At 42.1% G+C, this 13,352-nt stretch overlaps 1 protein-coding gene across 5 annotated transcripts in view; it reads right to left on the bottom strand.

The window, feature by feature from the left end:
- The window catches only part of disc1 (DISC1 scaffold protein), a 77,893-nt gene that overhangs the window by 44,616 nt on the left and 19,925 nt on the right, over positions 1 to 13,352 (bottom strand). For all 5 annotated transcript variants that reach the window (XR_007036021.1, XR_007036022.1, XM_047351753.1 and 2 more), the window contains exons 7-9: positions 12,726 to 12,780; positions 9,899 to 10,001; positions 9,535 to 9,723 (exon numbers count right to left, since the gene is read on the bottom strand). Coding sequence is in view for 3 of the 5 variants with exons in the window: in XM_047351753.1 (XP_047207709.1) it covers positions 9,535 to 9,723; positions 9,899 to 10,001; positions 12,726 to 12,780 (347 nt within the window). In the remaining 2 variants the exon portion in view is untranslated. The remainder of the gene's footprint in view (positions 1 to 9,534; positions 9,724 to 9,898; positions 10,002 to 12,725; positions 12,781 to 13,352) is intronic.

Below are 13,352 nucleotides of genomic sequence, written 5' to 3'. Positions count from 1 at the left end.
TTCGTTCTCCAAAAATAAAGACTTTTTTCCTGAATTTGGCACAGTTATTTCCCCAAGAAGATTTCTGTCTAAACACAACCGGGAGTCCATTAAGACAGGCTGTACTATTTAGTAAATCATTTATTTATTAAATTGTGGCACTTTTAGTTCCTGACATTACACAGGACATATTAAATCAGTAAAGAGACACATAAATAATTATTTTTGATTATAAAGAAATTAAATTTTTAATTATTGATTTTGATATTTGACTAATTCCTAATTTCTGATTATATTAAAATATTACATTTATATATTTTTTCCAAGGATTATTTTTTTACTTGGTAATTTTATTTATTTGTGTGAGACAATTTTGGCCCTAGACAGTTATGCTGACTGTTTTTGGTAGATTTCATGTGGTAGACCAACATACCATTTATGTGGCGTTTGTGGTGCACTATGAAGTCTTTTGACAACCATCATAAAGCTCAACCTCCCTTTGTATCATTTACTTTCTTTTTTCTGACAAGTAGGTTTTTAAATATATGCAAAATCATCACTGTACAGCATCCTCTCCAAACCTACAGCTAAACTGAAGTTTGAGCAAAAAAATCAAAGGGAACAACCAGGAAACATTCTCCCAGCTCCACTTTACTGCCACCTCTCAGTCATTCAGATGCTCTTTAGGAGAAGAGCCATTATGTGTTCCACCATGTACTCACCTGAAGCACCCTAAAAGAAGAAGAGGTCATGAATAAATCATATACATCCTCGCCTTTACTATTTCCACAAAAGCAAGTGGGAAATTGCATTTGTTAAATAACTTGGAGTGACAGCATTGCGATGTGCACTTCAGCTGCTTAAGCTGAGTTTGACCTGGATAGGTTGCAAAATCCCACACAAGTAGAGAGAACTATGTAAAAATTGATGGTTAACAGCTAACGTCTTTTAAAATAAGGGCATGATTAATTTTACAGGACAAAAAAAGTTTCTTCTTAGTTCAACCAGCTGCAGAAAACACATTTTATGCTTATATCTAGATACTTCCCATAAGATAATTCTTAAATCCAGTCAATGAACTGAGGTGTGCCTGTGCTTGTGCTTTTCCTTTCGAGCAAAAAAGCAGTTACGAGATATCTAAGCACCCCTATTTTTTCCAATTGTCTGGTGGTTATCAGGATATAGTCCTAAAATGAAAACCTTCTGATCAGGTGCTAACTTTACACTATATATACTTTCTAAAACATGTTTAATCTCCACAGACAAAGACAAAATGTCTAATTTTGCTACATTCAGTAAAAAAAAGTTCCTCTTATTTTTACAAATCTTACCAATACTTTTTACCAAGAAAAATGTGAAAGGTGTGGCATGTGGCAGGGGAAAAAGCAAATATGTAGAAGGTGCTTTCTGTCCCACATACAAAAATCTGTGTGGTAGAAAACTAAAGGTGTGAACACACAATTCCCAACCATAAAACATCGTTCCTTAGGGGGATGCTTTTCTTCAGCATGCACAAGGAAGCTGGTTAGAGGTGATGGGATGCTATATGAGCTAAATACAGGACAACCCTGGAAGGAAAACTGTTGGAGACTACAAATGACTGGGGTGGAGGTTCACCTTTCTACAGAACAACATGCAGCCAGAGCTACTACAGAAGAGTTTGGATCAAAAAATATTCATGTGTTAGAGTGGCCCAGTCAAAGTCCAGCCCTAAATCTATTTAATAATTGGTGGCGAGACATGAACATTTATGTTCATCATTTATGTTCTTAATCTAATGTGACTGATATTGATATTACGGAGGAAATTACGCAAGACTTTTAGTCTCTAGATGTCCAAAGCTGGTAAAGAGATACTTCAAAACACCTGCATCTGTAATTGCAGTAATAGATGGTTTAAAAAAATATTGACTCAGGAGGGCTAAATACAAATGAAAGCCACAGGTTTCAGATTTTTATTCGCAGAAAAACATTTGACAGCCATTCCTTCCACTTCACAGTCATGTACTACTTTGTGCTAGTCTGTCATATAAAATCTCCTGAAACACATTAATTCTTGTGGCTAAAACACTATAATATCTAAAAATATTCAAGGAATATTAATACTTAAATGTAATAAACTGGAGCCATGTGTTGCAGAAATATTTCACAAGCTGTCTTTTAAAAGCTTTAATAGGAACATTAAAATAAATAAAGAAAAAAGCACTCCAAAGCAGTCCCCAAGTTCAAAAATCCTCATTCTGGAGGTAATTCACTCATCTTTCCCAGCTTTTCAATTATTTATTTGCAGATTTAGCCTCGCTTGCGCTCTCTCCAAGGTGAAGAATTACACCCTCAGCAGGGAATCAAACCTCCAATTTTGTATTCATCAACATTCAATGCCAGCTGCAATTAGGGACCTAATGGCTCCGGGACCAACAGCTCCCACATCACAGAGCACTCTGGGTGAAGACAGTCAGCATGTTGAAGTGCGGTAGTTTGGTTGAACGTATGTTGTTAGATGACACCATTATCTGAACTATATGTTTCTGCAAAGCTTACAGGAAGACAAAAAGCCTTTTCACAATGAGGCATACAGTTTTCTTGTCATAGGAAATGACATGAGTATCACAAGTATTAACCACAAATGCTCCAGTTAACAAAAGCATGGCCATCTAGATGTTGACAGTAATTTCTAATCCCCTCGAGCTAAAGAACAGAAATGTGCCGTTTGTGGGCTATCGGTTACCAGCAAGGGAGTGCCAACCCGCTTATTACCAAATAGGATGGCAATTTAATGAATCCCTTTCTTTGGTGTCTGTAACACTTTGTGAAATGTTGTCTTCTGCCCATAGTGCTCACACCCACTTAAGTATTTGATCAGAACACACAACCAACCATTAACTCGCCGTTTTCTTTGTGATGTAACACCCACCTGGCTGCTGCTCCTTTGTTTGGCCACAGAATTATCATGTCACTGGTTTTCCCAGCCTCTGTGGGTCTAAGATCTGTGTTGTAATGTCATATTTTGGGCAGTCAGATGACACTGAGCAAGTCTTTGTTGATCAATGTGAATGAGAATTCAAATTTTAACCAAGACAAGTTGTTTTTGGGCTTCATTTCAGCTCCAGGAATCATGGTCCGAGTCTGAATTTCATGCATGGGTAAAAAGAATTGACAAAATGAACTGATAATAGTTGATTTAAATATATTTGGCTTATGCATTACTAGGAATACACCATGAAAAAGTGGATGCAATTCATCCTGACTGAAATCTTACAACAAAAGGGTGCCCCCTACTGACAGGAAAGAGTGCAGTTAGCCAAAACAAAAGAACTAACCACATATCAGCTTCAGACAGTAACATATAGAGGTATTAAACAAATATCTTAAATGTGTGAATTTAATCTTTAGGTTTGTAGAAAAGCCCTGATCTACAGTTGCTGTTCTCAGTCCTCCTCCTTCCTGCTCTGTGCTCTCGTCTCAGCGCCTCAGAGAGGGAAGTGACCTTTTTTTAGAAATCTCTGTGTGACTGATGGACTACAGAGAGTAGCACTGCGGGTGGTGCCGTCAAAACCCATTTAAATCTCTGCCAGTGCAAACTTGCCAAATCAATACCCCCAATCTTAAAATACAAGCCCCGTATTTATGCAGCGTTCAGGGTCTGGATGCAGACTGTCCAATCGCTGACACATCATGTGTGCACTGAGGGGCTCCAAGGTAACAGGCAACTTCTCCCCCCTGCACCATCTCACTACCACCCCTTCCTTTGCCAGTTCTTAGATTTGGAGAAAAGTCACTGACGTTCTCACAGTGTATAGCAACAATTAAAGAAATGTTAAAGAGTTCTCATGGGTCGCATTTAAATTTAGCTTTTAAAATAAAAAAAAACCCACCCTTTTAAGAACACCTTTTAAAAAACAGGGATTCTTTTCTCAAGATAATTTGTGGTGTTTTTTAGCTCACCTGCATTTTTTCATATTTATCTTTTAATATGCTTATACAACAATAACATATTAGTGCTGAAAAGCTCTGAAAACCTTGGGTATAAGCTACCTGCTCTGCATGAAGCAGAAACACTAATACTAAGGTTTGAACATAAAAGGCATATATAAAGAAGATGCACAAGTAAATCAATTGAACCTGTGTAGAGCTTTTCTAGTCATACCAACCACTGAAAGCACTTTTAAACCAGAGCCACATTCATTCACCGATATGCGGAGCAGTTCTCTGCAGCACATCAACATGAGGTATGGAATGAAGCTGGAATCAAATCTTGTTTTGTATTTGCATTTCGAACACAAAGAAATTATAAATGCAACATTTGCTACACCAACATGGCTCTGATTCTAATCATTAGAAGGTACTCGCACTCGTACTCGTCATCTTCCGCTTTATTTGGGACCGGGTCGCGGGGGCAGCAGACTCAGCAGAGACACCCAGACCTTCCTCTCCCTAGACACCTCCTCCAGCTCCTCCTGGGGAACCCCAAGGCGTTCCCAGGCCAGCCGAGAGACAGAGTCCCTCCAGTGTGTCCTGGGCCGCCCAAAGTTCATGGCCATAGGTGAGGGTAGGAGCGTAGACCGACCGGTAAATCGAGAGCTTCGCTTTTCGGCTCAGCTCTCTCTTCACCACAACGGACCAGCACAGTGCCCCCATTACTGTGGCAGCCACACCGATCCGTCTGTCGATCTCCCGCTCCATTCTTCCCTCACTCGTGAACAAGACCCCGAGATACTTAAACTCCTCCACTTGAGGCAGGAACTCCCCTCCAACCTGAAGAGGACAAGCCACCCTTTTCCGGTCGAGTACCATGGCCTCTGACTTGGAGGAGCTGATCATCATCCCAGCCGCTTCACACTCGGCTGCGAACCACCACAGCGCATGCTGTAGGTCTTGGCTAGAGGGGGCCAGCAGGACCACGTCATCTACAAAAAGAAGACACAAAATCCTCCGGGCCCCAAACCAGACCCCCCTCCGGCCCTTGACTGCACCTAGAAATCCTGTCCATAAAAGTTATGAACTGGACCGGTGACAAAGGGCAGCCCTGCTGTAGTCCAACATGCACCGGGAACAGGTCGGACTTAGTGCCGGCAATGCGGACCAAACTCCTGCTCCGCTCGTACAGGGACCGGATGGCCCCTAATAAAGGTCCCCCGATTCCATACTCCTGGAGCACCCCCCACAGGGCATCACGAGGGACACAGTCGAATGCTTTCAGGTCCACAAAAGGTCCACAAAACACATGTGAACCGGTTGGGCAAACTCCCATGAACCCTCGAGCACCCTGTAGAGGGTATAGAGCTGGTCCAGTGTTCCACGGCCGGGACGAAAACCACACTGCTTCTCCTGAAGCTGAGGTTTGACTATCGGCCGGACTCTCCTCTCTAATACCCTGGCGTAGGCCTTACCAGGGAGGCTGAGGAGTGTGATCCCCCTATAGTTGGAGCACACCCTTCGGTCACCATTCTTATGAAGGTGGACCACCACCCCAGTCTGCCAGTCCAGAGGCACTGTCCCCGACCGCCACGCAATGTTGAAGAGGCGTGTCAACCATGACAGCCCCACAACATCCAGAGACTTGAGGTACTCAGGGCAGATCTCATCCACCACCGAAGCCTTGCCACCGCGGAGATTTTTAACCACCTCTGTGACTTCAGCCTGGGTGATAAAAGAGTCTAACCCCGAGTCCCCAGCCTCTGTTTCCACCAGGGAATGCATGATGGCAGGATTGAGGAGATCCTCGAAGTACTCCTTCCACCGCCCGATAATGTCCCCAGTCGAGGTCAGCAGCTCCCCACCCCCACTGTAAACAGTGTTGGCGAAGCACTGCTTCCCCCTCCTGAGGCGCCGGACGGTTTGCCAGAATCGCTTCGAGGCCAACCGGTAGTCCTTCTCCATGGCCTCACCGAACTCCTCCCAGGCCTGAGTTTTTGCCTCTGCCACAGCCCGGGCTGTGGCACGCTTTGCGTCACGGTACCCGTCAGCCGCCTCAGGAGTCCCACAAGCCAACCACAGCCTATAGGACTCCTTCTTCAGCCTGACAGCGTCCCTTACTGCCGGTGTCCACCTCCGGGTTCAGGGATTGCCGCCGCGATTGGCACCGCAGACCTTACGGCCGCAGCTACGGGCAGCATCATCGACAATAGATGCAGAGAACATGGTCCCTCAGACTCTATGTCTCCAACATCCCTCGGAATCTGGTCAAAGCTCTCCCGGAGGTGGGAGGTGAATACATCCCTGGCCGAGGGCTCTGCCAGACGTTCCCAGCAGACCCTCACTATGCGCTTGGGTGTGCCAAGTCTGTCCGGCTTTCTCCTCTTCCAGCGGATTCAACTCACCACCAGGTACCTGTCTCAACAGCTCCCTGTTGAGACAGGTACATTAGAAGGTAATAACTTAATATACCACAGGCTTGCTTTTTGGAAACTTTGCCCATATAGACCACACCTAATGTTGTATTTGTAGAGTTAAGAACACAGAAACTGACCTTGAACATACTTATTTGTACAAAGATGTAAACTTCGCTATTTTAACCAAGACTGTTAAAAAAGTCTTCAGCAGACGTTACATTAAACTAAATAACCTTATAATTTCAGACACTCCCCTTGATTGCATAGTCAAAAGTCAATGGTCTTTAAAGTATTTATAGTTTCCCCTAAAGGGATTTCAGCAAATGTAGTTAGCTCTCTGTTGAGACAGGTACATCTAGGCATGTTTGGAAATAGTCTGTCCTCTGTGGTAAACAAACGGTATTGAAAAATTGCTTCTTAAGTGTCGATGTGTCAAAAGTACTACTCCTGACTTCAGTGTGCAGGCGAGAGCTGAATCAGTGTGAGAAAAGAGTTGGTGGAGACAGCCAGACGGACCATGATGTACAGACCAGTTGACACACACTGAACCAGGAAGCTGTGAATTCCAACGACAGGCCCAGAGATAAAGATTTCAGCCTCAGAGTAATATTGAAACTGTTGAGTGACGACTGAGGATCCTTTCCAGCCCAAGAGAGAAACAGCGCCGAAGGAGCTGAGGAAACCTGGAGCAGAATTTCAGCCGGTTCTGAGGATGTAAACAGTGTCTGACCCACATGGAGCTACTCCTTCCTGTTTTATAAGAAGGCTGTTTCCTGGCATCCAACCTCCAGGACTTCCTCTGCTTCTTCCAAACTTTACTTTTAGTTAAGCTGGAAATTTACAAGATCTAAGTATAGTTTAGCGGCAATCTGTACATCCACTATTATTATTACATTGGAGAAGAAAGCCTAAGCTCACAGTTTGTAAGAAACTGATTGAAGGAGCAATAGGCTTAAAAAATTTATTTAATGATCATTATTAATTCATCTAGACAGAGCATCAATAATTTCTAAATTAAAGTTTTTTGCACACAGGGTGTGTATTTAACTTTTTGTTAAAAAAAAGTTTTATTAAAAGCACTAAATCTTTTTTGCTGAATGTAAAACCGTTACGTAATAATGTAGTAACTGTAAGACACTGGCGTTATTTCTAGAAAACAAAGATATTTCCTTCTCATCTAGCCCTAAATGAGATATACAGACAGTCCGAGAATGGAAGAAAAAATGTTCAAGGTTAGGTTAGCATTAGATGCTCTTTATTAGTGAACAAACAGCATTATAGAGACCAAGAGACACAGCAGACAGGTCAGGGAGAAAGATGTGGAGCATACCTAAGCAGGTAGGTTACAAAACAATGGCTCAAGCATTGAACATCTCTTGGAGAGATACAATATGGCTCAAATTTAATACCAAGATATGGTCATCTACCTAAACTGACAGGCCAGGGAATACGAGCATTAATCAGATAGGTAGCCAAGAGACCCATGGTAACTCTGGAGGAGCAGGAGAGATCCATAGCTCAGGTGGAAAAATCTGTTAACAGGGCAATTACTAGTTGAGTGCTCCACAAATATGGAGGGTTTTATGGAAAGTGGCAAAGAAGAAGCCACTGTTGGAAGAAAATAATAAAAAGTCCCATTCAAAGTTTGTTATGTCTCCTGTGGAATCAGCTCCCAGTTTTCATCCGTGAGGCAGACACCCTGTCTATCTTTAAGACTAAAGTTAAATCTTTCCTTTTTGATAAAGCCTAAAGTTAGAGGGGCTAAGTTGTCCTGGTCTATATCTGTAGTTATGTTGCTATAGGCTTAAGTTGCTGAAGGACATAATGACCACTTTCCCTCACTCTTTTACATTCCCCCTACTACTCCTCAATTTACAATATTTGCAGTTATCTCAGCTTTTAACTGCATGTGTTTAACCCTGTCTCTCCCCTAGACATAGCTATTGGCTGAGCTTTTACAGGGACTAAGTATATGTGCTCTCTTTTATCCTATTGACTTGAAACTAGCTCAGAGCTTATCTGCTTAGCTGTGTTTCTGTCCTAGATGAAGCCGCTAAAGGAGCTACAATTGCTTCTAATGTTTTACTTTTCTTTCACATAGAAAGTACTGCTGGATCAGCAATTCTGTGATATTTTGCGCTTCTGCTCTGTTCTCTCAAACCCCGAGTCGGCCGTGGCAGATGGCCGCTCACACTAAGTCTGGTTCTGCTGGAGGTTTCTTCCTGTTAAAATTAAGTTTTCCTTTCCAATGTCACCACATGCATGCTCAGTATGAGGGATTGTTGCAGTCAATGTAAGAAAGTGTCCACTGTTGCTACATGCTTATCCAAGAGGAGTGAGTCACTGACTCGATGTAATCTGCTGGGTTTCCTTTGACAGAAATACTTTTAACCCCTTTGAACAATACACTGAATATGACTGTACTGTTTGATAACTAAGCGGGTGAAGACCAAGGTTTATAAGATAAATACTGGACCTGTCCAGGGTGTACCCCGCCTCTTGCCCATAGACTGCTGGAGATAGGCACCAGCTCCCCTGCAACCCACTATGGAATAAGCGGTAGAAAATGACTGACTGACTGATGACTGTTTGATAACTAGGATTAAATGGGGAGTATGTATGATTTGGCTGCGAGGTGGGACAGTTGGTAGCACTGTTGCCTTGCAACAAGAAGGTCCTGGGTTCAACTCCTGGCCGGGGGTCTTTCTGCATGGAGTTTGCATGTTCTCCCCGTGCATGCGTGGATTCTTTCCCAGATACTCCGGCTGCCTCCCACAGTCCAAAAACATGCCTGTTAGGTTAATTGGTCTCTCTAAATTGCCCTTAGGGGTGAATGAGTGTGTTCATGGTTGTATGTCCTGTATGTCTCTGCAATGGACTGGTGACCTGTCAAGGGTGTACCCCTCCTGTCGCCCATAGACTGCTGGAGATAGGCACCAGCTCCCCCGTGACCCACTATGGAATAAGCGGTATAGAAGATGAATGTATGATTTGATTTAATTGACTTGTTTTGTGAATTGGCACTGCATAAATAAACTGAATTAAAAAATACTTTCACAAGCTACTCGGAGGTAATCATAAAGAACACATGTGGTACTGGTATTCTTATTAAAATCTTTACTAAATTATACTCATATACCATAAAAAAGTAGTAATTGCTATGATGGGTGTTTTATTTATGCCATTTAACCTGCAGCAGAGCAGAGTTAGCCTCTGTGACTCACCATGCAGGGCCTCCCTCTGCTCCAGCTCCTGTCTGAGCTGCTGCCGCTGCTCCTTCATCCTGGCCAGCTCCTGGCTGCTGCCCAGACTGAGGCAGTGCAGCCTCTTGGCCAGGGCCTCCAGCCGGTCCCGCTCCAGATACACCGCCTTCATCTCAGCTTTCAGCTCCTTGGCACAGCCGAAGTCATTACCTGCACGGGCGCACCGCAAGAGGACATTACGCTTTCACCGCCCATTAATGAGCTTTTTTATCATTAATGGCATAATTAAGTGCTGCTAATGGTGAGCCATTCAAGTAAATGAAGTAAATAAAGGATGTGTAATGTAGCAGGGATGTTTTTGGGGTGGGGCTGAGTGGAAAGTTACCAGATATGGCCGCCAGTTTGGCTTCGTGCAGAGCCAAAAGCTGCGTTTCAGTCTCACTGACTTTCCTCCTTAGGCTGCTGCCCAGTCTCTGACTCAGGACCACCTGAGGATAAAACGGAGAAGATGATGGAAAGTAGAAAGAGGGGGGATGGTGCTAACTAGCAAAACCTTTGCAGGCACATGGATCCCACAGGACTCAATGCTCATTTCCTCCACTGCTTCCATTTTCCTTTTTTTTTTTTAACACTCATCCTTGCAAGATTTTGCGGGTGTATTTGCATCCTTCTGTGCTCGCCCTGCCTGGAATACACAGCTGTGAATCAACACTAAATATGTTACCCGTCTATAACCTTTAGAAAGAACGACACAGCATGAGGCAGGGATATGAGAAATCTCTATAAAAGATATCATTAGAAGGTCAGAGCTAAAAAAAATAAACCTGAATGTCAGTGGCTGATGGAGATGCAGCACTGCAGCTCAGGCCACAATCCACTGAGGATTCGAGCCTTCATCTACTCTCACTCACACCATCCGTTAAACCTCTGTTTCAAAATGTGCACACTTTGAGCTACAGCCGCATACTTACATTTTGAGATCATCAAATCAATTTTAATATTAGACACTTATTAGCTAAGTAAATGCAAACTACAATTAAAAAAAAAACATTATGACCAAACCAACCTTGCCCTTTGTGAAAAGTAATTGCCCTGGGTGTGAGTCTTTTAGATAGCTGTGGAGAAACTTTAATCCCACTCTTCTTTGCAGAATTGGTTTAATTCAACCACATTGGATGGTTTTTGAGTGTGAATGGTTTTTTTAAGGTCATGTCACAGCATTTCAATTGGATAAAGTCTGGACTTTGATTAGGCCACTCTAATACCTTAATTACTGTTATAATTCAGAGGTGGGCTTTAAATCTTTGTTTTGTTGCATTACCCAGGTGTGCTTGAGCTTGGATGTAATTTTTCATGATTTGTTATTGGAGAGCAAACATGATTCCACCTATTACAGAAGGTTGTCCTGGTTTTGAAGCACTAAAGCATCACACCACCACCACTATGTTTAGTGATCGTTATTATGTTCTTTCTTAGATATCCAGTGTTAGTTTTATGGCAGATAACTTTAGGTAACATTACACACAGCTTTCAAAAAGTTCCACTTTTGTCTTGTCACTCCTCAGGATAAGTCTTGATCCCCAAATGTCTTGGAGATTCTGAAAGTGGTGTTTTGCAAACGTTAGATGGGTCTTCATGTTCTTTTTGGTCATTTTTACCTTCCAACTCTCCCATACATGTAATTTTCTCATTGTTGAATCATGAACTCTGACCTTAACTGAGGCAAGTGAGGCCTGCAATGCTTTAGATGTAGTTCTTGGCTGTTTTGTGACTTCCTGGATAAGTTGTTGCTGCGCTCCTTCGGGAATTTGAGTAGGCAGTCACTCCTGGAAAGGTTCACCACTTTTCCAAGTTTTCTCCATTTGTCTGTTACTCTGGTTTGCTGGCACCCCAAATACTTAAAAATGGCTGATAGATGTTAATGACTTTGTTTCCCCATCTGTTCTTGAATTTGTTTTAAACACAACATGATGTGCTGCTTTTTGAGATCTTTTAGCCTACTTCATCGTGTCAGACAGGTTCTGTTTAAGGGATTTCTTGGTCCTTCAGGGCAGGGAGTATTAAGGCTTGGGTGTGGCTAGTGAAATTCAGTTTTCTAAAACATATGGTTATTCAAAGTTTGTTAATGATTTAACAATATGGACAATTTTAGTTTCCCTAAATAAAAGAAATCATAATTTGAAAACTGTATTTACTCACTCGCTCACTCAGGATCTGAAACATTTTTACAAAAAAACGAAAACAGAAGAAATCTGTGAGAAGGCAAACAGCTTTTCCAGCTCTGTATTTTAGCCATGATGCACCTCTTTCTTTTAAGAAACTTTTTTCACATCTGGAACAGGATATTCTGACTCTTTTGCTTCCTGAATCTGACTCAGTTTCCTGAGAGGACGTCATACAGATTGGTATTTCAAAGGCAGAACATCTCCAGGGAGTTTTCCCCACATGGTCTCCAGCAAAACAGGCTTAAATAATTTCATTTCACACAATCCATGAACAGAAAACAACTTTGGAGAGCCTTTCAGACTGTAGAAATTCTAACACTTTCTAACGTGCAGCTAATTTTTGGTGCAAAAAGTCAACAGAGAGAAGCGAGAGCTACTTTCATGCTTGCAATGGTTTTGTCACAGCAGGTGTGGCGTTTTCCACATGATGGATATTTCCTTTAAGAAGCTAACTTTTCATTTCTAACACAACAATGGTAGCCGTGGTAGAAATGTCTCTTTGTGAAGAGCTTCTACGTTTTTTTGAAGTGGAGCTGCAGCATCAACAAGCAATTTGATGACAGGTTTCTGAAGGACAGTGTGACAGGAGAAAAACACTCCATACAGAGACACCTGACACCTGCTGTTCTTCTCCTGTCCTGAACCACTACGTTTTACTGGTCTGTGCTGCCTTTAGTGTGTTTCTTTTTTCATCTGCAGGGATTTGTGTATATGTAAGCCCACTCACAGGGAGCAGGAGCAAAGAGCTGAAGCTCAGAGAAGATATGGGTGTTTGTATCCCTTCTGACTCTAGCAAACTGCCTCGTCAGATCAAAAAGAGCAGATATAAAACTGCCTCTGACATTTAGTACACATTTTGGAGCATGCTGGCATTGACACATGACATATGTCATTAGATTTTCATTCACATTCTGTCACTGCTGGCAAGCTCAGAGAAGGAAGGCTCTGTTTAAAGAGGCAAATCAGGTAAGATGACCAGTAGCTTACCTTGGCTGTAGCTTCCTTGATGGAAAGGTTCAGTGCCTGTTCCTGTTCCTGGAGTCTACAAAAAATCGAAATAATACAACTCACTATGTTCTTTTCAAACTAAAAGAAAATCTAAAACTCAGTAAAATTTTAAATGGATCCAGTTCACAAAAAAACTTTAAAATTAATTTCTGAATGTAAATTTTTTACATAGTAAATAACTTCTGCAAAAACATTCTTGTTTCCCATTTTGGACATAATTTTAGGTTTATTTATAGTGTTATGATATTTCAATGAGTTTGTGATCCTAAAGACTTTAACATTCTGCCATGGCCTTTGGAAGAAAAACAGTCCCACAGCATGATAGTCCCTCCATTGTATCTTACAGTGGGCATTTTTATCCTTTGTTTTACACCAAAACCCATCTGCAGTCCTAGCCATAAAGCTCAATCCTAGTCTGATCAGACCAAAGAAAATGATTTCAGTTAAAAGTAGGCCTGAACACGACATTGTCAGGTAACGCATCAGTTCTCACTTTTAACAGTCATCAGATGTAGGTTGTTGAAGTGTAACAGAACAGATAATTAAAACTATCAGAAGATTCAGAGGTTCTGAGTAGAACAGGTTTGAAAGAGATCACAGAAACTG

This window comes from Girardinichthys multiradiatus, chromosome 22 (assembly GCF_021462225.1).
Source record: "Girardinichthys multiradiatus isolate DD_20200921_A chromosome 22, DD_fGirMul_XY1, whole genome shotgun sequence".
In the NCBI taxonomy this organism is placed as follows: domain Eukaryota; kingdom Metazoa; phylum Chordata; class Actinopteri; order Cyprinodontiformes; family Goodeidae; genus Girardinichthys; species Girardinichthys multiradiatus.
Note: the sequence above shows the minus strand (reverse complement) of the source record. Positions and strands in the feature narration are given on the sequence as shown.